At 54.8% G+C, this 24,804-nt stretch overlaps 16 protein-coding genes and 1 non-coding gene across 17 annotated transcripts; 11 read left to right on the top strand and 6 right to left on the bottom strand.

Annotated features, from left to right (window-relative positions):
- Positions 1-233: 233 nt before the first annotated feature.
- On the bottom strand, positions 234-1,412 carry MRET_2661 (secreted aspartic endopeptidase; the record flags this gene model as incomplete). The annotated part of the gene is made up of 1 exon (XM_027629288.1): positions 234-1,412. One exon carries the CDS (start codon positions 1,410-1,412, stop codon positions 234-236), a length of 1,179 nt encoding a protein of 392 aa, XP_027484899.1.
- Positions 1,413-1,724: 312 nt separating this feature from the next.
- MRET_2660 (prephenate dehydratase) lies at positions 1,725-2,752 on the top strand (the record flags this gene model as incomplete). The annotated part of the gene is made up of 2 exons (XM_027629287.1): positions 1,725-2,301; positions 2,334-2,752. 2 exons carry the CDS (start codon positions 1,725-1,727, stop codon positions 2,750-2,752), a joined length of 996 nt encoding a protein of 331 aa, XP_027484900.1.
- A 98-nt stretch (positions 2,753-2,850) lies between these two features.
- MRET_2659 (uncharacterized protein) lies at positions 2,851-3,092 on the bottom strand (the record flags this gene model as incomplete). Its single annotated transcript, XM_027629286.1, has 2 exons — positions 2,851-2,869; positions 2,917-3,092. 2 exons carry the CDS (start codon positions 3,090-3,092, stop codon positions 2,851-2,853), a joined length of 195 nt encoding a protein of 64 aa, XP_027485251.1.
- Positions 3,093-3,202: 110 nt separating this feature from the next.
- On the top strand, positions 3,203-3,988 carry MRET_2658 (isopentenyl-diphosphate Delta-isomerase; the record flags this gene model as incomplete). The annotated part of the gene is made up of 2 exons (XM_027629285.1): positions 3,203-3,692; positions 3,720-3,988. The coding sequence occupies 2 exons, from the start codon at positions 3,203-3,205 to the stop codon at positions 3,986-3,988; spliced, it is 759 nt and encodes a 252-aa protein (XP_027485250.1).
- Positions 3,989-4,017: 29 nt separating this feature from the next.
- Positions 4,018-4,456, bottom strand: MRET_2657 (peptidyl-prolyl isomerase E (cyclophilin E); the record flags this gene model as incomplete). Its single annotated transcript, XM_027629284.1, has 5 exons — positions 4,018-4,062; positions 4,087-4,164; positions 4,190-4,284; positions 4,311-4,409; positions 4,435-4,456. The coding sequence occupies 5 exons, from the start codon at positions 4,454-4,456 to the stop codon at positions 4,018-4,020; spliced, it is 339 nt and encodes a 112-aa protein (XP_027484958.1).
- A 46-nt stretch (positions 4,457-4,502) lies between these two features.
- MRET_2656 (SET domain protein) lies at positions 4,503-5,846 on the top strand (the record flags this gene model as incomplete). Its single annotated transcript, XM_027629283.1, has 1 exon — positions 4,503-5,846. The coding sequence occupies one exon, from the start codon at positions 4,503-4,505 to the stop codon at positions 5,844-5,846; it is 1,344 nt and encodes a 447-aa protein (XP_027484948.1).
- A 42-nt stretch (positions 5,847-5,888) lies between these two features.
- MRET_2655 (tRNA pseudouridine38/39 synthase) lies at positions 5,889-7,613 on the top strand (the record flags this gene model as incomplete). Its single annotated transcript, XM_027629282.1, has 1 exon — positions 5,889-7,613. The coding sequence occupies one exon, from the start codon at positions 5,889-5,891 to the stop codon at positions 7,611-7,613; it is 1,725 nt and encodes a 574-aa protein (XP_027485253.1).
- A 93-nt stretch (positions 7,614-7,706) lies between these two features.
- Positions 7,707-8,993, top strand: MRET_2654 (solute carrier family 25, member 39/40; the record flags this gene model as incomplete). The annotated part of the gene is made up of 1 exon (XM_027629281.1): positions 7,707-8,993. One exon carries the CDS (start codon positions 7,707-7,709, stop codon positions 8,991-8,993), a length of 1,287 nt encoding a protein of 428 aa, XP_027485252.1.
- On the bottom strand, positions 8,990-11,509 carry MRET_2653 (low-affinity vacuolar phosphate transporter; the record flags this gene model as incomplete). Its single annotated transcript, XM_027629280.1, has 1 exon — positions 8,990-11,509. One exon carries the CDS (start codon positions 11,507-11,509, stop codon positions 8,990-8,992), a length of 2,520 nt encoding a protein of 839 aa, XP_027484961.1.
- A 154-nt stretch (positions 11,510-11,663) lies between these two features.
- MRET_2652 (plastin-1) lies at positions 11,664-13,542 on the top strand (the record flags this gene model as incomplete). The annotated part of the gene is made up of 2 exons (XM_027629279.1): positions 11,664-13,494; positions 13,526-13,542. 2 exons carry the CDS (start codon positions 11,664-11,666, stop codon positions 13,540-13,542), a joined length of 1,848 nt encoding a protein of 615 aa, XP_027485254.1.
- Positions 13,543-13,668: 126 nt separating this feature from the next.
- On the top strand, positions 13,669-13,769 carry MRET_t0043. The gene has a single exon. It is a non-coding gene; the product is annotated as a tRNA-Lys (tRNA).
- Positions 13,770-13,849: 80 nt separating this feature from the next.
- Positions 13,850-14,992, bottom strand: MRET_2651 (uncharacterized protein; the record flags this gene model as incomplete). The annotated part of the gene is made up of 1 exon (XM_027629278.1): positions 13,850-14,992. The coding sequence occupies one exon, from the start codon at positions 14,990-14,992 to the stop codon at positions 13,850-13,852; it is 1,143 nt and encodes a 380-aa protein (XP_027484963.1).
- Positions 14,993-15,730: 738 nt separating this feature from the next.
- On the top strand, positions 15,731-17,659 carry MRET_2650 (transporter (MirC); the record flags this gene model as incomplete). Its single annotated transcript, XM_027629277.1, has 1 exon — positions 15,731-17,659. The coding sequence occupies one exon, from the start codon at positions 15,731-15,733 to the stop codon at positions 17,657-17,659; it is 1,929 nt and encodes a 642-aa protein (XP_027484962.1).
- A 145-nt stretch (positions 17,660-17,804) lies between these two features.
- On the bottom strand, positions 17,805-19,184 carry MRET_2649 (phosphatidylglycerophosphatase GEP4; the record flags this gene model as incomplete). Its single annotated transcript, XM_027629276.1, has 1 exon — positions 17,805-19,184. The coding sequence occupies one exon, from the start codon at positions 19,182-19,184 to the stop codon at positions 17,805-17,807; it is 1,380 nt and encodes a 459-aa protein (XP_027484975.1).
- Positions 19,185-19,295: 111 nt separating this feature from the next.
- MRET_2648 (uncharacterized protein) lies at positions 19,296-19,845 on the top strand (the record flags this gene model as incomplete). Its single annotated transcript, XM_027629275.1, has 4 exons — positions 19,296-19,662; positions 19,689-19,754; positions 19,780-19,812; positions 19,838-19,845. 4 exons carry the CDS (start codon positions 19,296-19,298, stop codon positions 19,843-19,845), a joined length of 474 nt encoding a protein of 157 aa, XP_027484978.1.
- Positions 19,846-19,933: 88 nt separating this feature from the next.
- On the top strand, positions 19,934-23,548 carry MRET_2647 (antiviral helicase SKI2; the record flags this gene model as incomplete). The annotated part of the gene is made up of 1 exon (XM_027629274.1): positions 19,934-23,548. The coding sequence occupies one exon, from the start codon at positions 19,934-19,936 to the stop codon at positions 23,546-23,548; it is 3,615 nt and encodes a 1,204-aa protein (XP_027485219.1).
- A 479-nt stretch (positions 23,549-24,027) lies between these two features.
- MRET_2646 (AN1-like zinc finger protein) lies at positions 24,028-24,753 on the top strand (the record flags this gene model as incomplete). The annotated part of the gene is made up of 1 exon (XM_027629273.1): positions 24,028-24,753. The coding sequence occupies one exon, from the start codon at positions 24,028-24,030 to the stop codon at positions 24,751-24,753; it is 726 nt and encodes a 241-aa protein (XP_027484987.1).
- Positions 24,754-24,804: the final 51 nt, after the last annotated feature.

The following is a 24,804-nucleotide window of genomic DNA, read 5'->3' as shown; positions in this document are numbered from 1 at the left end:
GATTTAGAGTCGGAGAGTGAAGGGCGACGTGAAGATAAAGCACATGTTCATAAATACTACGTACATAATGGCGTGCCCTTTAGGCGATCGGCACGTATATAGTTTGATAGCAATAACACGACATCAAGATGTGGGCGTTCAGCTTCATCTCAACTGAAAGGATAGAAGGTAAACGCATGATGTGTCAAAAGTTGATCCATGAATACCAGCTTCATGAAGTTTTATACCGAAGCCTAAGCGCTAGGAGCAAAGCCCATACGATTGCGACCCATGTCAAATACAACTGACACGCCCTGCATGAAAGCATCACCCAAGACCCAAGCGTGCATAGGCAAACCCCGCTGTCCCATGATGCTGAGAACGCAACGGCCAAAGGAGGTGCCGTATGAAGCCTGCTGCTTGTCAAGCTTGTACTTTTTGCCGTTGATCTCAAAATCGACTGTCGGTGGGCGTGAGCAATCAAAGGTGGCTTGAAGAGAATCGAGGTTATAGTGTGGGGTGACACCCGGCAACTTCGAAATGACCTCAAGTACCTGATCCATAGGACCGATAATAAGAGTAGTGCCAGAGTCAATGACAAACTTGGTTTTCACACCTTGCACGGAACCATCGGTGATCCAAAAACCGTCGTCAGGGTTCACATTAACATAGTCGATTTTGTCTTTCACCTTGGAGTAGTCGACACCCCCAAGGTGCAAGGTAGAACCGGTGCCAGGCTTCAACGTAAACTGGAAAACAGGCTCAGCCACGGCCTTTTGGTGCATAAGAGCCACAAAGATCGGGTCATACTTCTTCGGAAAGGCCTGGATAGAAGGGAAGCTCAGACCAGCAATACCAACGCTTTCGCCGTCATCGGAAAATTTGGACCTCGAGAGACCAATAGCCACATTCTTGGCTTTCAAACCGCCAAAGACCATATCGTCCGTGTAAATGGCACCAACAGCACGAGTGTTATCGGCATACGAAGTCTCAAACTCGTCGGACGTCTTTTTGGAGGAGGATGATTTGCGCGGTTCATAGGCACCAGGATTGACAAGCGTGTCAGCAGAACCGGTGTCAAAATCAATTTTGAACTTCGAGTTGCCAAACTGGATCTCACCAGCCCAAAGAAGTTCGCTGCGGATATCAGTGAGACCAACCTCACCCTCGCCACGCTTGCTTAGGGCTTCGACAAGCGCATTGAGAAGGGGGTGGTCCTTGCCCATGTTATCCTTGAACTTCTTCATCAAAAAATTGTACTTGTGACTAAGCTGTTTAGCATGGTTCGCTACAGCCTTGAAGTTCACCGTGTTGTCGTCATTAAGGAGAAAGTTACGTCGCTCCAAATGAACTGTCAAGCCTGTGGGCGAGCTCGCCAGAACAACATGGGCCGCAGCAACGAGGCCAAGGGCAAGGCGAAGGAAGAGCCGCATCAGTCTTGAGGGAGGTGCAAAGTGCCCGAGTAGCCGACGTCCGTCACAAGGACGATTTTATAATTGCTAAGCTTGTTTTGTAAAATGCCCAAAAAAGTCACTTGCACATCAGCTCGTCTGCCAAGATAGCGTCCGGATGCATTGATACATCGGCAAGGCGCCCCATGTGTCGTGGAGCGTCCAATAAAAAAGCGGAAACATTTCTGACATAAGTGAACCACTTGCATGACGGTCGCATGCACTTGGTATGTACATCAGGGTCACAGATGTGACCTCCACTTGATACATCAGTGACCCCGGCTGCAGCTTCACATGGACCCAACAGCCAAGACGCCTGAATCCATCAAAGTTGTGTTTCTGGGTCCATTGGGTACCTATTCTCATCAGGCAGTGCTAAAACTCTCCGGAAAGGGTACCTTGCAGCTTGCGCCTCAAACATCTATCCGAGAGGTAGTGTTACATGGCGCACAGGATGCACGCTTAGGCCACACTGTGGTGGTGATTTTGCCTATTGAAAATAGCACCCAAGGGATTGTGCATGAGGCACTGGAAAGCCTGACTAACTCCCATCTTTTTTCCCAACACGGTCTAAGGATTGTCGATGAAATTGATTTGACCGTGGCGCATGCCTTGATTGTAAAGTCGATCATACCCAATTCTTTCGAGTCGATCAAGGAAGTTCACAGTCACGAACAAGCCTTGGGTCAGTGTGAGAAATTTTTGAACAAATATCTGCCTCATGCATTGCGGATTCCTTCACACTCAACGGCTGAGGCTGTAGCTAAACTGAACCAAAGCCCTCCTGGTAGAGTGGCTGCCATTGCCTCTGAACTGTGTGCCGTAATGTTCGGCATGCCAGTTCTAGCGAAAAGCATCCAGATGACCCAATGTATGTCCATGGATCATGATATTGACGTACAGCCAACTTTACTCGATTCCTTGTATGCACAAATAACTTGGAGGATGAACGCGTAGCTCGTATACTTGAGCTGAACCGCGCCGCACTCTCGTTTCCTAAGAACCCGATACACGCAGCGTATCGCTTGAAAACATTCACGTTGGATGTCGGTGCTCAGATTGCCTCTTTTACTGATTCGCTGCGACGTGATGTTCCAGCGCCATGGTCATTGTATGGCGAAGTCTATGTATGCGAGCCTGAGGGACATGAAACTTCGGACCGGTGGTTCTTGTTTGAGATGCATGCCACGCCTCATGAGGCAAAGACATATCCTGCAGAGTCTGATGTTCCCACGCAGGCAATACACAGCGCACTAGGGCTTTCTGAAGATGCTACGCTAGAATGTCTGGGTGTCTGGCAAATACCGTCTGTCGCACCTTGAATGCATGTATTTATAATGAGCTGAACTGAAATGATGGGATGTCGGGGAGAAAGAGTTGTCATAGATGAGAAACATGAGAATCAGGACTCTACGACCGTCTACTTAGATCCGCTGTAGCTGCAAGGTTAGCCACCAGATCGTCAAAAGGCTGCACGCGAACGCACTCAGCTAGAGCTAATAACTTCTGGCCCTCTTGTGCGCCCTTGGGTCTCGAATCCAGGACACTCAGGGGTGATGGGCACATGCCAACTCGTCTTTGTGCAAACGTGCAGATCTTGCATACGTACCAAGTACTTGGCTGATATGGAACGGCGAGGGTCTCAACTGATGTTGCCCACATGCACGAAGATCGCCATCGAGCATCAGGTCGGCGGAACGAGGAAAAAAATGTGCGCGGCACGCGCTGTGGTCACGTGATACGTGGGTCATGGCGCCAGGGCTCGCATCGAGATGCTTGGCCTGATACGAGATATGGCGGCACAGGTGTCGACGGAGCAAGGCTATGATGCATCGTTACAAGGTCACGACGAGGAGCAGATCCGTCTTATGGAGGAGCGATGCATTGTGACGGATAGAGAGGACCACATGATCCGAGATGGAAGTAAGAAGGAGTGTCACCTCATGACCAACATCAACCAGGGTTTGCTGCACCGCGCGTTTTCAGTGTTTCTGTTTGATCCCCTGAGCGGAAAGCTGCTTTTGCAAAAGAGGGCCTCGGAAAAAATTACATTTCCAGACATGTGGACGAACACATGCTGCTCGCATCCGTTGGCGATCCAGTCGGAGCTGCATGGCTCGGAAGGAGCTAAGAATGCCGCACAGCGCAAACTTGAGCATGAATTGGGTATTTCTGCGTCACAAGTGCCAACTGATGCGTTTCAGTTCTTGACGCGTATTCATTACTTGGCCCCGAGCGACGGACTCTGGGGGGAACATGAAAGTACGTGGCAATAACACTAACATACAGTCGATTACATCCTCTTCGTTACCGCCACCGTGGATGTGCATGTGAATCAGAATGAAGTGGGTGACACTCGGTGGGTCTCGATCGAAGAGCTAAAGAGTCTGATGAACGAGCTCGATCCTCAGGCGTTCACGCCGTGGTTCAAGCTGATTGTGAACGCCTTTTTGTTTCCTTGGTGGCAGGAGTTGATGGAGTGCAAGAATCCGTCGACGGGCTGTTTGGACGCCAAGCTTCTTGCACATCGCGAAGACGACAAGATCCATCGTCTGTAGACCCAATATACCTGTTTTTCCTCTGTCAGCTAGTGGTCTTCCGAGGCAGCTGTGTTGTGCTCCTGTAGCCAAGCCTGCTGTGAGTGCGTGAAACGTACATCCGTCTCCCAAATAGGCCGCCGCGTGTCGTTAGGGAGGATCTTTTGTGCCTTGGCCACGTTGACTGTAATGACATTCTGGGGTCAGCACGACTTTACATACACCATGCACTTCGTTGAGATTCATGTTGTCGATAGCGTCGTCCGCGTCATCTTCTTCTGTGAATGTAATAAAGGCATATCCGCGGTGCTTGGTGGCTACGAGTGAGCATGGACGCACGTACCGTGATCCGTCTCCTTTGGGAGCTGTATGTCACTAATGTCGCCGAACGTGCTGAACAGCGCGAGAAGAGACGCTTCGGTCACTTGTGCGTCGAGGCCGCCTGCGTAAGTGTTGCCATGACGTACCCACATACAGCGTCTTGGGCATCGTGGTGGGACAGGATGTGGAGACGCGCAAATGGGCGTTTTTCTGCATGGACCTGGCGGCTTGGGACGACAGCGTCGATGTGGTGCGGCTGGGGTCTGACGCGCGGGAAGAGTACTCGTCTGCACCAGGCACCCTGGCTGTGATTGCCAGCGATCCCATTCCTGCTGGCCATGTCATAGCGCGCATCCCCTGCAAGGCGCTGCTCTGTGCTCGCCACAGTGCGCTGTCACATCACCCGGCCTTTCAAAATGTCCAAGCCTCGCTCACGCCTGTCCTATCCCTCACATTCTGCGTCTTGTATGAGGCGGAGCTGGGGGACGCGTCAAAATTCGCTAGCTATTTAGCACTTTTTCCGGACGTGCATCTGCCGCTCGCATGGGATCCGTCGTCGGATGAGGCGACATGGCTACGGGGGACGGAGGCGTCACGTATATTGCGGCGCCAAGAACATGCGTGGTCAGCCGGCTACAAGTACATCGGCACTAGCTGCTCAGAGTTGCGGCATGTATGGCACACTATAGGCGAGCGGATCATGCTCGAGGCACTTGGTGCACGCGTTTCATGGGCCGCGTTTATGCGTGCATTTTCGTGGGTATCGAGTCGTGCGTTTGTGGTGGATCTATACCATGGCCTCTCTATGGTACCATTTGCTGACTTATTGAACCATGGCGCACCCAATAATGCTCAGATTGAGTCGGATGTGGACGCGTATTCAGCTGAGATGGGAGGCACGGTCGATGTCCGCGCAATAGATTCGATCGATCCAGGTGAGGAGGTACTCAATTCTTATGGAGAAATTGGCAATGCTGAATTGCTGTGCCAGTATGGGTTTGTGCTTGATACCAAGAGCGGCTGGGAACGCTGCAGCTGGGACATGCGTGTCCCCGAGGAATGCACGCAATTATGTGCGTGTCTTGAATGCGATGCGCCGTCGATCCGCCATGTCACTGAGCCCCAGCAGCCGGCAGATGCTCAGCGCGCTTCAGGCGACGATGGCCTGCCTCCCGCGTACGTCGATGCTGCCGGTGGCGTGTATGACTTTGCGCCCGTATCACACACCAACCGGCATGATCGCCAGTGTCCTATCTTTATTGATGCCTCTGGTCGTGCTAGCTGGGTCCTGTGGCGCCTGGCCCTGGGGCTGTGCTCTGAGCACGTCTACGGCTACGAGGCGGCGTCCGCCGACACGTCCCTTCTTCCTTCCCACGTTCGCGCGGCGTGCCAACGCATCACTCGCTTGTGCCATGCACGCCTATCCACCATGTACATCCAGCGTTGCAAAGACGCGCTCCCCTCTACGTCATCGTCATCGACCCTGCACTGGGCCGTCCAACATGCCTGGCAAGATTGGCACCTACTTCGTGCGTGCCTGGAGCGCTATGCCACGTGACTTTTTTTCTGGTGGATCGAGCCGTGGACGTGGCGCGTTGGTATGCTACGTGGGGCTGTCAAGCCCCTTGTACGACAGTTTGCTCGCTCTCACTTTACGCTCCGACTGCCAGCCTATATGCATGCTCGAGAAAAGTATGGCGACTGGTCGCGCAATCAGCTGCTGCGGCGCATAGCCCAGCTGGAAGGACGCGCCGAATCTTTGGGGGTGGATGTGCCGCCACCTGAGTCGAGCCCGTCAGCGTCAGATGCGCCGCCCTCCTCCAAAAAGCCGCCGAGACCCTATGATGTGTCCGCACAGCCGTGCAGGAAGGTGGCGCTGCGATTCTGCTACGATGGTGGCTCGTACTCTGGCCTGGCTGCGCAGGTGGGCCAAATGACGCCTCTTCCCACGGTCGAAGAAACGATCTGGGAAGCCCTGTGCACGGCCCGCCTCGTTGATGCTACCAAGAGCATGGAGGAAGCGGATTGGAGTCGGTGTGGTCGTACGGATGCAGGTGTGAGTGCGGCGGGCCAGGTCGTCGCGCTGTGGATTCGCAGCCGGTGTGTGGACGAGCGTCCATGGCGGTACAAGACGGGCGATGAGCCGATCGTTCTAACCGATGCAAGCGAGGAGGAGCTGCCGTATGTCGCGACGCTGAATCGTCTGCTTCCTCCGACGATCCGGATCCAAGCGTGGTCGCCGGTGCGCCCGTCTTTTTCAGCGCGCTTTGATTGCGTCTACCGCCACTACAAGTACTTTTTCACGCTTGGCGCCCCGCACACGCTGACGTGGCAGCCGGAATCACCGTCGCAGTTTGTGGGCCGCCTTGACATTGAGCGCATGCGTGATGCTGCCGCGCGTCTCGTGGGTGAGCATGATTTCCGCAACATGTGCAAGGTGGATGCCTCCAAGCAAATCACCAATTTCCGGCGCCGCATTGATGGTGCCACCATCGACTATGTCTCTCATGGCTGGTCCGACAGCGAGATACCTGAGCCTATACCCTACCGCACGGATGAGCCCATCTACGTATTGAATTTGCGCGGATCGGCCTTTTTGTACCACCAAGTCCGGCACATCATGGCTGTGTTGTTCCTGGTGGGTGCGCGTTTAGAGGAGCCATCGATCATCGATGAGCTCGTGAACGTGGAAACGGGCGCAGCGGCGGCTGATCGCGTCCACGCGCGGCAGTGGCTCACGAGTGTCGAGCAGGAAGATGCCGCTACGCCGGACAAGATGCGCATGGCGTCGCTTGCCATGCCGCACGACGACATGCCCACGGTCGAGACGAGGCCTACCTACGAAATGGCGGCCGATCGCCCCCTGATGCTGTGGGACTGTGGCTTCCGCCCTGAGCAGGTATCGTGGCGCGCCAGTACCTATGCAGGCCCGTTGCCTGCGTCGGCGACGTGCATGGATTATACGCCCAGTGTTCGTGCGCTGAGTCAATTGCATGCGCTCTGGACCCGCGAGGCCATTCATACCGAACTGACGCGGCACCTTGTCCTGGCCAGCAGCACAGGGCACGGCACGCAGCTGCCTGCGAGCACATCATTTGCCCGCGCTCGCACGCCGCTGGTACCTGCATCCGCGGACATGAACGAGGCTACGGGTCGCGCGCATCTCGTGCCGCTCGGCAACGGCGTCGTCCGTCCCACGACGCGGTACAAGCCGCTCCTCTCTCGACCTCGCGACGTCTCTGCCGAGGCCAAAAACCAAAAATGGCGCGAAGGCAAAGGCCGTCGTCGAGCGGAGCGACGTGCGCCTCATAGCGATCCTATCTGATAGTGCTGAGTCAGCGAATGTCGTCACGGGCGCCGCGTGTCGTCCAGCGGATGTCGCCCGCCGACCTGTGGCGTTTCGACGTGCGCACGCTTCATGACGGAGAGCAAGGCTTCTGCCGCGCCTGGCGTGCGGCCAGGGCGCAAGCGCATGACGTTTACAGATCGTGCGCTCGCATCCATCGCGGGCTCCGTGTCGACGTCGTTCCTCATGACGCCGCTGGATGTGATCAAGACGCGATTGCAAACGCAGGCGCAAGATGTGCGCCCCGTCTCCAGCGACGTAGGTCTCGCGAAAGGACCGCCATGCCCTGTGCATGGCACGATACCCCATGCATCAGTGCAAGTCCCCACTACGCTGAGGTGGCTTCGACCGTCTCCGCCGCTTCCGGTGCCCTTGGCCATGCAGACACCCGCCATGTGTATATATCCAGACAAGTGCAGTGTGGCAAAGCTGTGCGAGACGGAGGTCGTGATGCGCGAGGGGCGTCTGACGGGTGTGTGGGACGGCATGGCCAAGATGGTGCGTGTGGAAGGCTGGCGGAGTCTGTGGCGTGGCTTGCTGCCGACGCTGGCGATGACCATTCCTTCGCAGGTGACCTACATGTCGTTCTACGATGTTTTCCGCAAGTCGATCCTGTCGATCGAGGCGCCCGTACCGAACTGGCGCGAGTCCCTAACGCGCTCGTCGCCCGTGCCAGACTTTCCCTGCGACATGCCCTGTGAGCACGACGATGCGTTCCAGGACACGGCGCCGGTGACGCAGGCGCGTGTTCCGCTCCTGGTGGCCTCGCTCGTGAGTGGCGCAGGTGCGCGTTCGATCTCTGCGACGCTCGTCACGCCGTTGGAGCTCTTGCGCACACGACTGCAGGCGTCGCATGGGCCCTCGTCGTTCCAGTCTGTGATCCAGCCGCTGTGCCGCGAAGTGCAACAGCACGGCCTTCGCGTGCTGTGGCGCGGTCTGTCTGCGACGCTGTGGCGGGACGTCCCATTTTCGGCGATCTACTTCGCCGGGTACGAGGGCGGCAAGGTGCTCTTCACAGGGGCAGGCTTTGGTGAGAGTCCTTCGTCGACGTTTTGGCACGAGTTTGGCGTGTCGTTCACGGTCGCTGCGACGAGCGGGTGCGTCGCTGCTGTCGCGACGCATCCCTTTGACCTCGTCAAAACGCGTTTGCAGGCCGAGCACGAGAACCGGCACGCCCGCGTCTCGTCGCGCTCGCTGTTCCACACGCTCCGCCGCATGTTCGCGGCCGAAGGCGTGCCCGGCCTCTTCCGCGGCCTGTCGCCGCGCCTGGCCAAGGTGGCGCCCGCTTGTGGCATCATGATGGGCGCGTTTGAGGCGGCGAGTCGGCTCCTTTCGCATGCACGGCACGATACCCACTAGAGACCTAGGAACAGCATGATCACGTAGCCCAGCGTGGCGATAATCAGCGTAGCTAGAATGCTAGCTGGAATGCCGACGCGCAAGAACGTCCTGACCGACACGTAGTGGTGCCCGACCTCGTCCTCCAAGTTGATGGCCGTCATGTTCGGGAAGCCCGACACGGGCAGACCCATGGCGGCGCTGGACGTGAGCGTCGTGGCCATGATCAGCAAGCGTGGGTGTGGGTCTGCGAGGTTCGCGCCCATCTGCGCGGCGATCGGCACGAGCAATACGGCGGCGATCGTGTGCGAAATAAAGGTCGCGACGACCAGGCCGACAGCCACCAATATGAGCATGATGCCCCAGAGCGGGAGGCCATTCACCCTGTCCTGCACAAACGCATCGAGGCTCTTAAGCAGGCCGCTCGACGCCACAGCCTTTCCGAGCGCAATGCCGCCCATCGCCAGGAACACGATCGTCCACAGAAAGTTGTTAAAGTCTTCCTTGGTGAGAATGCCCGTGCCGAAGAAGAGCACGAGGGGAATCAACGCCGTCACGGCCATGTCACCGACCATGGCCTGGATCTGGTTCTGGAAACACCAAAGCACGATCGTCCCGACACACACGCCGGAAATAAACCACTGCTTGAGCGTGAACGTATGGTCCGACTCGGGTATGCGCTTGATGTGCACGCCGGATCCGGTGCCAAAGCTCCACAGCAGCAGCAGCCACAGCGCCAGCAGCGATACGCCACTGACCGGGATCGTGATGCCGAACCACTGGACCCAGCCCAGCGGCTTGTCCATGTACTGCAGCGCAATCAGGTTCTGCGGCGACGCAATCGGCGACGTCTGTCCGCCGATATTCGACGCCAGCGCAATGCCCATCACCATACTCGTGGCGTACGGCGACTTGGGCGGCAGGTTGCGCAAGATCGGCTGCACCAGCGAGAACATGAGCACAGGCGCAGCCACGTTCGAAATCCACATACTCGCAAAGCACGCCACCAGCATATGCGCCAGCAGCACGACGCTCGGCCGGCTGCCTGCATACTGCAGCACGCGCGTGGCCAGGACCTTGTCGATGCCGTACTTGGACAGCGCGGCCGCCAGCGTGAAGCCACCCAGGAGCAGCGAAATGTTCGGCGCAAACATCTGCGAAAAGATCCACTTGCTCGTCTCCGGCGCGGAAAGACGCCGACCTTCGCCTTCGCCTTCTCGAGCCACGCGCAGCGTCACGATCAAGAAAGGCACGAGCAACGACGTGACAAACAGCTCCACGACCTCCGTCACCCACAAGCTCGTGCACAGCACCAGCAGGGCGAAGCAGTTTTGCACTTCGACGCGGTCAAATATGCGCAGCGCAGGCGCCTTGAGCAGTAGCACAAACACGAGAAGAGACAACGCCAACTGCAGCGTTCCGACCGTGAAGAACGACGGCACGACAAACGTGCCGAACGGCGTGCGCAGCAGCCGCGGCATCTCGGGCTCCTCACCCAGTGTGCCCCCCGTGCGGCCCATAAGACTCTTCTCCAGCGTCGCTGCCTGTGCACGGCGCTCGATATTGATCATCTCACGCCACACGGTGTTGCGGTGCCACACGACTTCCTCGCGCAGTTGCATACGCAGCTGCTGCTGCGCGAGCTCTTCATCACCACGCGCCGCGACACGCGCATACATCTGGACCACTTCATTCACCCTATCCATCAGGAGGGCATGCGCCTGGGGCTGGAACGGGTACTTGACCTTGACCACCTGCTCCATGTAGCGATCCTTGAGGGTGCCGCCTGTGATCTTGTCGTACTTCTTCAGAATCTTCTTCATACCTGTTTGATTCAGGTCAGAAAAGCCGCGCAGCTCGTTGAGAAGCGTGTATATTTCAATGAGCTTGCGCTTCAGCGTCAGACGCAAATCAATCGCGTAGTCGTCTTGCGACATCCACACATTCGGCGCCATGCCGCGCATCGAGTTGCCATCGTTGCTGGCCAGGTTGGTATCAAAGCTCGAGTTGCTCGGACTGCGGTGACGACGCGACTTGTGGAAAGAGCCCTTCTTGCCAAAGGTATGAAACCAGCGAGACACCGGCAGGGACTCGGTGTCCGGGTCGCTCGCCGAAGCATGAGAGCGCGTGCGCACGGGCGCACGCCGATGCGAATCTGGCTCATCTAACGCAGCTTCCGCGTCCGACTCACCGCCAGACACACCGTCATAGTCTTCTTCGGCCATCCGGATGTGCTCGTGCGTCATATCGACTTCATCACCCAGCTCCTTCTCCTTCCAGCAGTAGAAATCCACAATCTTGCGCAGCTCCGCATCCAGGTGGACTATGAATCGTCGGTCCAAATCACTCGGGTCACTGCTCAACAGCGTCTCGGATTCACTCTCGAGCGTGGCGCCATGCTCGCCTGTCTCGGTGTCGTTCGACGCATACTGCTCTCGCTCCAGTGAATACACCACCTTTTTCAAGTGCTGGTAGTCGAGATAGTGCTGCGACCAGTCCGGCACAGAGTTCAAGTGCAGACTGTGAGAGAACTTCATCGTGCCGAGCCCCGCGCCTCGTGCCACGAAACAAGCCGCTGCCTTGCCTGGCCACCAGCGTCCGCCGAGGGCCTCGAGCTCTCATGTCACGTGGCTAGGGTGGAGAGTGTCAAGCGCGCCCAGTCTGTCCGCACGGACAGGCGCCACGACGACCATGGAGGCGATCAAGCTGCAGCGCAAGTACCCCCACATCTCGCAGGAGGAGATGATGTCCATCATATCCAAGTTCAAGCAGATGGACATGGATGACCGCGGTAGTCTGGACCGCCAAGTCGTGATGAAGGAGGTACAGCAGCAGGAGCATGCGTCCTACGACCAGGTCCGCGAGACGCTCAAGGACGTCGACCTGGATGCCAGTGGGCGCGTTGAGCTGGAAGACTATGTGGATCTTGTGTCGCGCCTGCGCACAGGCAGCAACTCACAAGCAGGCGTCGTCTCCAAAGGCAAGGTCATGGTGAAAGGAAGCAATGCATCCACACAACATACCATCAACGAGGACGAGCGCAACGAATTCACACGGCACATCAACACGACATTACGTCACGATGCTCATATTGGATCACGTCTCCCCATTCCAACAGACACATTCCAAGTCTTTGACGAATGCCGCGACGGCCTCCTCCTTTGCAAACTCATCAACGCCGCTGTGCCAGATACCATCGACGAACGTGTCCTCAACCTCGGCAGGGCAGGCAAAGGCCCGAATGCCTTCCAAATGACAGAAAACAACAACATCGTCATTCAGTCTGCCAAGGCCATCGGGTGCAGCGTCGTCAACATCGGCGCACAAGACATCACCGACGGCCGTGAGCATCTGATTCTCGGTCTGATTTGGCAGATTGTGCGTCGCGGACTACTGAACTCGATCGATCTGAAGCACCACCCAGAACTCTACCGTCTGCTCGAGGAAGGCGAAACGCACGAGGACTTCCTCAAACTCCCTCCTGACCAAATCCTGCTCCGCTGGTTCAACTATCACCTCAAGGCGGCCCACTGGCACAGGCGCGTCTCCAACTTTTCCAAAGACGTCTCGGATGGCGAAAACTACACCATACTTCTCTCCCAAATCAAGCCTGACCAGTGCGATCGCGCCCCCCTTCAGCAACAGGATCTACTGGCGCGCGCCGAAATGATCCTCCAGCGTGCCGATGCCATCGGCTGCCGCAAGTACCTCACACCTGGCTCCATGCTGGCCGGAAACCCCAAATTAAATCTCGCCTTTGTCGCTCACCTGTTCAACACGTGGCCCAGTCTCGAGCCCCTGCAAGACGCGCCACCCGTCGAAGAGTTTGATGCCGAGGGCGAGCGCGAAGCGCGCGTATTCACTCTGTGGCTCAACAGCCTCGACGTGCAGCCCGGTGTATTCAACTTGTTCGAGGACCTGAAAGATGGAAATATTCTGCTCCAGTCCTTTGACAAGGTGCATCCTGGGTCTGTCGCTTGGAAACGCGTGTCTCGTGCGAAAGACCACACTCCCCTGTCCCGATTCAAAATGGTCGAAAACACCAATTATGTCATCGAACTCGCCAAGGCACACCATATGCACATTGTCGGCATTCAGGGTGCAGACATCACAGATGGTGCCAAGACGCTCACGCTTGGCCTTGTCTGGCAAGTGATGCGTGCTAACGTCACCACAACACTTCAAGGTCTCTCCAAGAGCGGCAACGCAGTATCAGATCAAGAAATTCTACAATGGGCCAATGATCGTGTACATTCGGCGGGCAAATCGACACGGCAGCTCCGCTCTCTTCGTGATCCCTCTCTCAAGAATGCCCAATTCCTTCTTGACTTGCTCGATACACTGCGCCCAGGTATTGTCGACTACTCCATCGTCACAAAAGGCGGTACCGAAGAAGAATGCCGGCTCAATGCCAAATTGGCCATCAGTATTGCGCGCAAATTGGGTGCCCTGATTTTCCTTGTGCCAGAAGACATCGTGGAAATCCGTCAGCGCCTCATCTTGACCTTCTTGGCCAGCTTAAGTACGTACGCGGGAGGCCACTTACGTGACAGTGTCTCTAGGTGCATAATTCCACACTTTCCCAGATCACGCCGCCAAGGGCCGCATAACCGTACGACAAAAGGCAGTTGCAGGCGCGGAAGCGAGAATGATTCACCATATAGTAGGCATCTGCTTGCCAGTATTCCAGAACTTATCCCGGCTAGCTCAGTCGGTAGAGCGTCAGACTCTTACTAGAGTCTCTCCGATTTCGGAGAGTTATCTGAATGTCGTGGGTTCGAGCCCCACGTTGGGAGTTCTTTTTAATTTTTTGGGCGACGCATTATTCCATGCATGGCTTTCGTACATCTCTTTTCTACGTTGTTTCATGCACCATGTCATGGTTCTACGCATATACTACGAGCCGCGAGTGCCTGAATCCCACGCTCAACCCATTCTGAGCGCTCCTCTGGCGTTTGGTATCTTGAAAACGTAGCGGCATTCCCGTCGAGAATCCATTGCTCTACGTTCTCGACGTCAGAAAGCACGTCTAGAACACCAATGAATTGCAAAAGGAAATCGTCCAGCCCGTCTACCATCTCAGGAGGTGAGCCGTGTTCAAGATAACTGGTATATGTCGACGCACTTTGAGCATCGAACTCTGGAATGCATATGTGGTTGTTTGGCTGACATCGAGCTTTGCCAACACTGTCATCCAGCAGAATCGTGTTTTTGGGTCCAAACGGCTCATGCGACAAAGGTCCATAATATGAGTCCAACATACCACTCAAATTTCGCTGCATAGCTTCCTTGTAAAGCATATTATGTGGCATGTCATTGTGGTTCGTATGTACATGTTTCCAAGCTTTTGACTTTTCTTGCTTCTTCTCATAATAGAACAATCGAGTCCCTGCTAATGCACGGGACCTGAATGTAGGACGACGGCTCCGTGCCTCAGAGTCTTGCATATATGAATCCCAGCGATTCAGCTCATCCCAGACGATCGACAAATCTTTTACAGTGGATACTTTGGTGGCCAGCTGGCTGCTCGTGACAAGGGTGGGACGAGCCCAAACCCGTTGGAACAATGCACGCCCAATTTGAAACGGAGCCACCAGCCCCGTCATCTTATTCACATTTTCCTCTGAGGCACTCGACCATATCATGAGGCACACTCTTGTGCGTGGTGGGCACCACACCGCGTCCCCAGGGGCATCCAACCAAAATTGCGATCCATGTGGTGCAGCGTTTTTGTCCACGGAAGTGCGATTCTTTACCGGCCAAATTTTACTCAGTTTCTTATGCTTTTCTTGATAGTATGGGCCCAAACAATACTCTAGAAAACATTGCAAGTACGGTCGCGTCGTAATCTTGCCATTTGGGATAGTCCGGCCTTGATTGTTTTTCTTGCGGTAAAGAAGAGTGCCGTTTAAATCAAGTACCACTAAAGGTGGTACCGACATGGTTGCGGTCAACGTGCTGCTACACCTGTTCTGAAAAGGGGACCTTAATGCACGACACCGAACATGCGCTCCAAGCATAGCAAGTCACAGGCAACTCATCGGCCCTTGTTGTCCCTATCACGTGGCACGGTATATCCTGCCAAGCTCCACTCAGCCAGTCTTGGCAACCGCTGGCGTCCGATCTCGATCATGATATGAGATGTTATTGGTAGCTGTACATAAATTACCAGACAACGAGGAGCATGTACTGCTTAGGTGTCTTAGAGCCTTCATCGAAAAAAGGATTCGCTTTGTGTACACATCGTATTTGCTCATGCATATCGCTATGAGTGGGATTCGCAGCGTCTGACGATACCTTTCTTACGACGTTTTCGTGTCAGAATATCAGGGTGGGAGTATTATGCAACAAAGCACATAATTCAGCGCGTTCAACAAGTAGTTCCTCATGGAACACCGCATTTCTACCAAGCCTCTACATCACAGCTTCGGTAAAACTTGCACGTTTTCGTTATGTATTGGTTATTCATGATATAATCTATTGCCCTCACTCGTGATGCTTAGCATTTTCACCATGCTTTGGCATCAACGATTTTCAAACGAGATTGACCACCCTCGAATCGGCAGAGGAGCCGAATGCGACATGGACTGTACCCTAAACGGTGGCCCACCTGAGGGATCGATATATGCGTGATAATGCGCCTTTCTGACTAAACCCCATTGACTTCGAGGGTTTCGGTTCCTATCTGATTTAGGAAAACTCACGCGCGTTGCACAAGCTCAAGTTGGATCCTTCTATAATCCGCTGCCTACGCGCCCATGGATCGCATAGGAAACTTTTTTAGCCATCTATGGCGCAAGTATTACCCTGAGTTTGAAATAGATCAGGATGGGGGCACGGACAAGCCCGTCGCGAAATTGGCTCCAGAGAGTGAAGTGGAGCCAGGACACGCTGATCTGAAGGAAGTCGATGCCAAGCAAGTTGGCGTGGCTATTGCCGAGGCCACGTATGCGGTGTCCGGATACACATGGTACATAATCTTGGCCGTGGTCTGGGTCGCCTACTTTATATATGCGCTTGACAACCAAACCGCGCAATCGCTGGCGTACACGGCCACTAGCAAATTGGAGAGTGATACGACGAAAGCTTCTGAATCATATGCATCTGCTTACACGGCCCAAATGCTTTTCGTGGCCATTTCGAAGCTGTTCATCGCCAAGCTGGCCGACATTTTCGGTCGATCCACAGCCACGGGCGTGACGATGCTTTGTTACACGCTGGGTTTTATTATTATGGCGTCGTCACAGAAAGGGGATGACTACGTGGCTGGTGCGGTGTTTTATGGGATCGGAAACTCTGGCATTCAAATGGTCATTTGGATTGTTCTTGCTGATCTGCTGTCAGCCCGTTTCCGTGTGCTGGGTTATGGTTTCGTCACGTTCCCCATCTTCATCACTTTCGCTGTGGGTGCCAAGATCATGAAGGGCCTGGCCCTCCAGTGGCGCTGGGTGCCTGGCATGTTCTGTATTCTTGTGCCTGTGGTCATGACTCCTCTGTTGTGCATGCTGATCTACCTTGAGATCAAAGCGCGCCGGAAAAACCTGGTGCCTCGTCACCCGTACTTGAATCACGGCCTGGGTCGGGCCATTTGGGAGTTTATCTTGGATCTGGACCTTGTCGGCTTGCTTTTGCTGGTGGGTGGATTCGCGATGATTGTGACGGCTCTGATCCGTGCCAGCACACCCAGCATCCTGGAATCGACGTGGTCCTCGCCATGGGTAATTGGATGCTTTGTCGTTGGTCCCGTGATTCTTATCTTTCTTCTTCCGCTCTGGGAGTGGTTCGTCGCACCTCGTCCCTTTATTCGTTATTCGTGGATGAACACGGATGTATTGATTGCATTTATGGTCGGCTTCTTTGACAACATGGTGTTTCAGGCGGGCTTCCAGGTGGCTTATAACTGGGTGTTCATCTCGCATGGCTACAAGTCGACGGACCTTGACTTGGCCAACTACTTCACAAACTCAGACAACCTTGCTCTGACGCTGTTTGGTGTCGTGGCTGGTATCATTATTCTGTTCACGCGCCGATTCAAGTGGTTCCTCGTGGCTGGTGCTTGTATTCGCACGATTGGTTTCGGCCTACAAATTCGCTACCGCGACAATGATACCACGATGCCTCAGGCTGTGTGGGCCCAGCTGGTCCAGGGGATTGGTGGTGCCTTCCTGGGCGAAGTGACCACTCTTTTGTCTCAGATCACCGTGCGCCACCAAGACGTGGCTATGGTCACGGGTGTGTACTTGACGCTATTTTCTCTGGGAAGCAGTGTGGGTCTTGCTGTCTACACAGCTCTTCTCGATGCTCATTTCCCTGCGGCTCTGGACAAGTATGCCACCCTAGTCTCTCCGCAAGATCGTTCTACAGTGGCCACGCTGGGACCATTTGCTGCCCTTACATCTGGACCTCAGCTGGACAGTCACCCCCTCCTCAAGGCCCAGGTGGGCACCGCCTACAATGAGGCGGCGAAGCATGTCTTGTACTTTGCCATTGGCGTGTCGGCCGCCCTTATTATCCTGACCCTGTTTGTTCGTGACTGGGTCTTGCCCCGCTCCCACAACGTCGTCAGTGACGAGCTGCCTGAAAAGAACCCCTTGCATATGTCGACTGACACGACGTACGACGATGCGATTAGCGAGACGGAGAAGCAGAATGAGCTGTATGAGGCTGAAGTGCTTTCTCATGAATAAGACTCGGCCCAGCCACTGTCTGATTTTGGGCTGTCCCATCATGACACATTCATTTTCATGGCGCTCGATGCAGCGCACTTGATCCTGTTCGACGTAATGCAACCGTGCGCGGTATTTGGGTGAATGTAGGGATCGTGGATGTAGATCATAGTTGTTCGCTATGTGCTTTCTGGCGCTCGTCCAAATGCGAGAGCTTTTCTGTGATACGCTCCCGTTCACGACGCAAGTGGTAATGCTCTAATTCCAGACTCGTAATCTTCTTGCGCTGCTGAAGCTGTGACTCTGATTCCACAGCTCGGTCGACCTCCTCTTGCACCTGGGGCTCCGGAGGCAGCGAGCGTTCTCCTTCATGAGATAGATCGCCGGACCGCCACGTATCCACTAGCTCATTCAATTTCATGCCGCCCATAAATCCAAGTGGCAGCAGAATAAGGGCTGCTACAGCCAAAGCCCATCGCAGCCACGAAATACCGAATAGACTCCGCGGAGGAGACTGTTTTTCCGGCACAGATGGCATCGGTCGACGCGGCACCGGCTTTTCATGCACGGCCCGTACGATGCGGCACGTAGACATGTGTCGTGCCCTCGAGCGCGAGACCAAATGCTTGGATGAGGAGGGCACGCGCCATGAAGAGCGCCATTGTTTGGTCGGTGTCGCCGTCAAGGCAGACCAAGCGAGCTGCTGGATGTGCTTGACACTGCCAAAGAACTCAGAGACCATGGCCTGCCATGCGCTCTTTAGGCGAGTCCACATACGCGGCTCGGGCATTGTGATTGTCGGCGCGGAAGCCAAAGAGGGGGCTTCCACCGCAGGCACAACCCATGTCTTCAGCTCGGGTGGTATGTGGTAGCCACGTTGAAGCCATGATCCACCTGGCGGAATTCCCGCGCGCACAAGCTGCCGGAGAACACTTGATTCAATCAGACGCAGACATCGCGTACCGAGCCCCTCTCGCCCCCATAGCTGCTTTGTGAGAATACTAGTGCACTGTGTGTGTCGTCCATCGGACTCAATCTTTGTCAGACACCGAGCTATCCGCTGAGCGAACACCATATCTGTAGTGATGCGATCGCCAATCACCAGAATATGCAGAGGGGATGTAGATGATGATTCCGCACGACGGAATGCGAGCGACAAGAAATGTTCCACGACTTGGCGCGCACATTGAGAACTCGGCTTTTTCGCAGCGTGACACAGCACAGGGATGCCCAGGTTTGACGATACCGTTTCCGCAGCTAGAGCCTGCGGATCAGAGTTAGATCCTGCTGAATTGCTGACAAGCAATAGATTTTCTGATCCAAATACACGACGACATTCTTTCCACGTCGTTTGGAGCGGCTCCGCCAGTTGATCATGATGCGGAGCCGTGAGACAATTGTCCTTGTCGAACACGATATATCGAACACCAGAGGCATATATACGATGCCAATCAAGATGCCTCATGGAAGCAAAATGTAGATGCGGTATGAGCAAGCCTGGCCGTCGGATGGATTGCACAGCCGCAGCTATGCCATGAAGGTTCATGGTCGACGCCTAGCTCAAAGGAGGAAGGTAAGGAGCTCTCTCCTTCCTCCACACGCGAAACACGCCTCCAACAGCCGGTCAGACCTCCGTTCCTCCTCCGTTCAGTGCAACATGAGTGAATTGGATGACATTTTCTCATCCATCCAGGGTGGTGCGCCACCGAGCATGCCAAAGAAGCGGAGACATGATTCAGGCGAAAACACCGCTACGAAGTCATCGTCCTCGAAACCCAAGAAAAAGTCCAAGAGTCGCACGACCACATCGTCGGACGCATCTGAGGCTCTCGCCCGGGAGAAAGCATCCTCTTCCTCTACGTCCCCATCTTCTACGTCCCACATACCCAGCTCTTCGAAGGCCGCCGTACCAGTGATTGTGCATGATGACACCACAGCCAAGCACCAAAGCAAATCGGCTCGGAAGCCACCACCACCTAAGGATGACGCTGATGTGGCTTTCGCAGACTCTCGTGGAAAAGATCGTGCGTACCATAATAAGCTGACCCAGGCAAACGCACCGAGGAAGGATACCGTGTGTTTACTGAAGATGAACTCAAGTTGAATTCAGGCGGTGGTACGTGTATAATGTACTTACGTAGACACACCCTTGTGTCCGTTTGACTGCGATTGCTGTATGTGCCATCTCACTCATCCCAGGCTTCTAGGTTCATGGTCCATAGCGGTGCTCCCTCTCATCGAGTCGCAGGGGATGCTGACAAATCACATGTCCAGTCGCCGCAGACAGTGCATTTCATGCTTCTTAGTGACATGTGGGACTCTTTGGCCATCGTGCCTGGTCGTGATGCTGACAAGATTCGCAAGGAGATTGGCGATGAGTTATTCAAACAAAAGCGTCACTTAGATTCCCCCTACGTAATGCTTCCACAAGAGCAGCCTGAGCGAGACGATGACTTCAAGGAATTTCTCACATTAGAAACAGGTCCCTCGACATTCACGGTACGCTTCGTAAAATCCGGACTGCGCAATCGAGTTATTGGTATACGTGAAGTGAATAAGCGTCCGAATGATATTGACTCGTCCTTCATGTCTCTTGACGTGCCCATAACTTCCAAGGATGTGGATTTTGTTCGCGGCTCTGTGGCGGCCAAGCCTGCTGTGCCGAGTGGTCTTCAGGAGGCAGCCCTCATCGCATCCACGGATGATGACCAATTCAATGATGATGAAGAGCTTCGTACTGTGCCTCCTGGCTTCACACGTGGATATATTGCTGACATGCCTGTCGACGTCACCATAAAGGCGCCAGAGTGGCAGGCCGAATTAGAAGCGCAAGCTCCCACCGAGACGGAGCACACTTTGATCACAGTGGAAGATGATGGTCTCTACGTTCCATATGTATCGCGACCCCCGAAAAATGACATGGAAGCCTCATATGATAAGACGCTGGAAGGTGTGACCGGCTTTCCGCGCCTCTTTGATGATATGCCCGATGTGCAAAAGAAGGAGGAGCGGCGTGAATGGGCTCACATAGTCGAGCCATCGAAATCGATGCACAACTTCTCAGAGCTTGTGCCCGAGATGGCTTACAAGTACCCATTCGAACTGGATAACTTTCAGAAGCAGGCCATCTATCACTTGGAGCAGGATGACATGGTGTTTGTGGCAGCGCACACGTCGGCCGGTAAGACGGTCGTGGCCGAGTATGCTATTGCCCTTTCCATGAAGCATCTGACGCGTTGTCTTTATACGTCGCCCATCAAGGCGCTGTCCAACCAGAAATTCCGCGAATTCAAGCAGTCATTCGGTGCACAAAACGTCGGTATCATCACGGGCGATGTCCATATCAATCCTGAGGCACCATGCTTGATTATGACCACCGAGGTGCTGCGGACTATGTTGTACCGCTCTGCTACGCTTCTTCGCGATGTTGAATACGTGATTTTCGACGAAGTACATTACGTGAACGACCAAGAGCGAGGTGTCGTTTGGGAAGAGGTGATTATTATGCTGCCGTCTCATGTGAACGTGGTGCTGCTGTCCGCCACTGTGCCAAATGCCAAAGAGTTTGCTGATTGGGTGGGACGCACGAAGCAGCGCGATATCTATGTGATCTCGACGTCCAAGCGCCCCGTGCCTCTCGAGCACTTTCTGTACGCAGGGAACGAACTGTACAAAATTGCTGGCGAAAATCGTCAATTTCAGACGGACAATTTCCATAAGGCTGTCGAGGCCCTTAAGCCGAAAAAGGAACGTGAAGCAGCTGCCACGGGAAAGCGCGGCGCAGCCCGAGGCGGTCGCGGTGGCCGGGGTGGTGCTGTGAGCCATTATCAACCTAAGCTGACGTCTAACAAATCGCTGTGGGTGAATTTGGTTGGTATGCTGCGCAAACGGTCCCTGTTACCGACCGTGGTGTTTGTGTTCTCAAAAATGCGCTGTGAAGAGTATGCCGACTCGTTGCCTAATACGGACCTGTGTACAGCGGCGGAAAAGAGCGAAGTGCATGTACTTATTGAGCGGAGTCTCTTACGACTTCGCGAAGAAGATCGAACGGTGCCACAAATTACACGGATGCGTGATATGCTGCATCGGGGTATTGGCGTACACCACAGTGGTCTTCTCCCGATCGTAAAGGAACTTGTCGAGTTGCTGTTCCAGCGCGGTGTGGTCAAGGTACTGTTTGCGACTGAGACTTTTGCCATGGGCGTCAACATGCCTGCACGCAGCGTGGTATTCAGCGGTATTCGTAAGAACGATGGTACGCAGTTCCGCACGTTACTGCCAGGTGAGTATACACAAATGTCCGGTCGCGCTGGTCGTCGTGGTCTGGACAACACGGGTGTCGTGGTGATTTTGTGCGATAAGCCAGAGCTATCGACACTCAACTATATGATTTTGGGCCAGCCTCTTAAGCTCAAGTCCCAGTTCCGCATTACTTACGGCATGATCCTCAACTTACTTCGCATCGAGACTCTCAGGATTGAAGAAATGATCAAGCGCTCTTTCTCTGAGAATGCCACACAGCGACTCTTGCCTGACCAGCAAGCGAAACTGAATGAGCTTGTCTCTCAGGCTGAGCAGCTGGATGCGACGCTCAAGAACATGCCGCTGCAACGCGAGGAGGTGGAAGAGGTGTATGCGTGGACGCAAAGGGCTGTGGAATGCAGTCATGCCATGATGGCGCTTGTCATGCATCATCCTTTTGGCGCCAAGTGCCTCTCGCCTGGCCGTGTTGTGCTCTTGTTCACAGGCTCAAGCACGATATCACCCGCGCTGATTGTGCGTGCCAGTGAGAAGCAATTCCTCGTACTGGTCGCGCTTTCTCCTCGTCATCAGTACAAGCGAACCAGAACGGGCGAGCCTCCCTATTGGATCACACCTCACCACATACAGTCATGGGACCCCGAGACCGAGCTTGTACCCGAGGTGTGCAATGTATCGCCCACGGACATGGCACTTGTGACGGCACTAGAGGTGGACGGAGTGCCTACCACTGCCATCCAGTCGCAGCAACCTGCTGCTGTGAAAAAGGGACTGGAGCTGCTTCGGCCCAGCATTCAACACATTCGCACGTACCTCGCAGCGACGGGCAACGACATCACACGCTCTATCATCGACCTCGAAGTTGACTGGTCTCGATTGCGCCGCATGGACTTTAAAGATGCTCAGCGCGAGCGTGATGAGGCCCTAGATGAGCTAGTATACGTCCAGCCTCGGGCCTACACTTCGACCTTTATGGACCAGTATCGCCTACTGCACAAGCGGCATATCCTTGAGCGAGACATTAGCAAGCTGCGCGCATCCATGTCCATCGAAAACCTAGAGCTGCTGCCTGACTATCACCAACGCTTCAGTGTGCTTTGTGAGTTGGGCTGTATTCAGCCAGATACCTGCAGCATCACCGTCAAGGGTCATGTCGCAAGTCAGATCCGCAGTGCTAACGAGCTCATTTTGGCCGACTTGATCATACGTGAAGTGCTGGTCGAGTACGAGCCCGTAGAGCTCGCAGCGCTCTTGAGCGTGTTCCACTTCCGCGATAAGACAAGTGTGACACCCGACCTGACGCACCGTGTCCAGGAAGGACTGAAAGAAATTGGCGAAACGGCCGACCGTATCGCCAATGTGCAACTTGCCCACCAACTGCCGGCCGATGATGACTCCTCGACTCTGAACGATGGCCTGGTACAGGTGGTGTACGAATGGGCCAATGGCATGCAGTTCCGCGATATCATGCGGCTCACTGACGTGGGTGAAGGCACGATTGTTCGCTGTATTACGCGTCTGGACGAAACCTTCCGTGAATTGGCTGACTCGGCGCGTGTATCAGGCGATGCTGTTCTTCTCGGCAAGATGGAGACGTGTCGCCAGCTATGCCGCCGTGATATTGTGTTTGCTGCTAGCTTGTACTTTTAGACCAAAGATAGGTGTATATGTCTTTTTCAGCCAGGAACGGCATACCTTTTCGGCGGGGCCACGTGTTTCGTGGTGCAAGGAACTCTGGGATTGTGCATCGCTATGACGTAGGCCTATCGATGCTAGTGAAGTATCGGCAGATGGACTCAAACGAGGAACATTCCAGGAACACGACACGCGTCCACATTTGATTTTGCCCCAAGTGACGTGAAAACAGTGGCATCACATATCCTGGTTTACATCCACATCGAGACAAGCTGACATGTGCTTTTCCTAAAAGCTGAGCAGAAAGCGGATGAAGCATCCACAACAGGTCGTGCAAAGCCCCACGGAACATCCCTCCCCTTCTGAAACATTCGGTGGCCAGTTCGACCGGCTCCACCGCTCCGCACTTGCCACGTGATAGTACTTTTTTTGCCACGCGCCTCGAGGGCCTGGTGGGTGAAGGAATGAACCATGCTGGCCAGGGGACGGGGTCTATGCTTTGGATAGGTGCTCCTTGCGCGCACTGTCGGCGCGAGGACTTTTTACCATTGGAATGCGGTGGCTGCCATAAGTCTTTCTGCACCGCCCACTTTGCCCAAGATACCCACCATTGCCCGCATCGGCAACAAAGTGATGTCCGTGTACCTATATGTCCATTGTGCCATGAGCCACCTCACGGATGGAAACGTAATGCATCTGCTGCAGAAGTACAGCGCATTATGGAAGCACACTGGTCTGCTTCTGCCGGAGACCAGAGAAGCTGTGCAGCGCTCGTACCTCGCACCTCATCACAAAGTCTGTGTTCATATGCCTCATGCCAGCGCGCGTTGAAACTGGCTATACGATGTCCCCACTGTAACGCCGAGTTTTGCTTGGCTCATCGAGCTCCTACTCAGCACGCATGCCAAGCGAAGCACGGCGTGCCTGCATCCGTGCACGCTTGGAAACAGGTGAAACCTCCCAGCTTGCCTCCCATTAAACCCACCGTCGCATCAGAGCCTACCAAATCACGGACGCCGGCGCCTACCAAGCGCCCACTTGATAGAGCAGCACGACGCCATGCCGCACAAGAACGGCAATCCATGATTCGCGCGATGCAAGAGAGAAACAAGCGCGGTCTTCTTACCGAAGCAGAAAAAGTGGTCTTGGCCCAGAAGATGGCCGAGGTAGCGGCCGACGCATCCCATTCACGACCACCAGGCCCATGCACAGTTATGTAGCCCCACACTGAACACTTGGACGCGAGCCCACGCGACTTTCTATCACGTGAT

Source organism: Malassezia restricta, chromosome IV (assembly GCF_003290485.1).
Source record: "Malassezia restricta chromosome IV, complete sequence".
In the NCBI taxonomy this organism is placed as follows: domain Eukaryota; kingdom Fungi; phylum Basidiomycota; class Malasseziomycetes; order Malasseziales; family Malasseziaceae; genus Malassezia; species Malassezia restricta.
The sequence above is the reverse complement of the archived record's forward strand: the minus strand, read 5'-3'. Positions and strand labels throughout refer to the sequence as shown.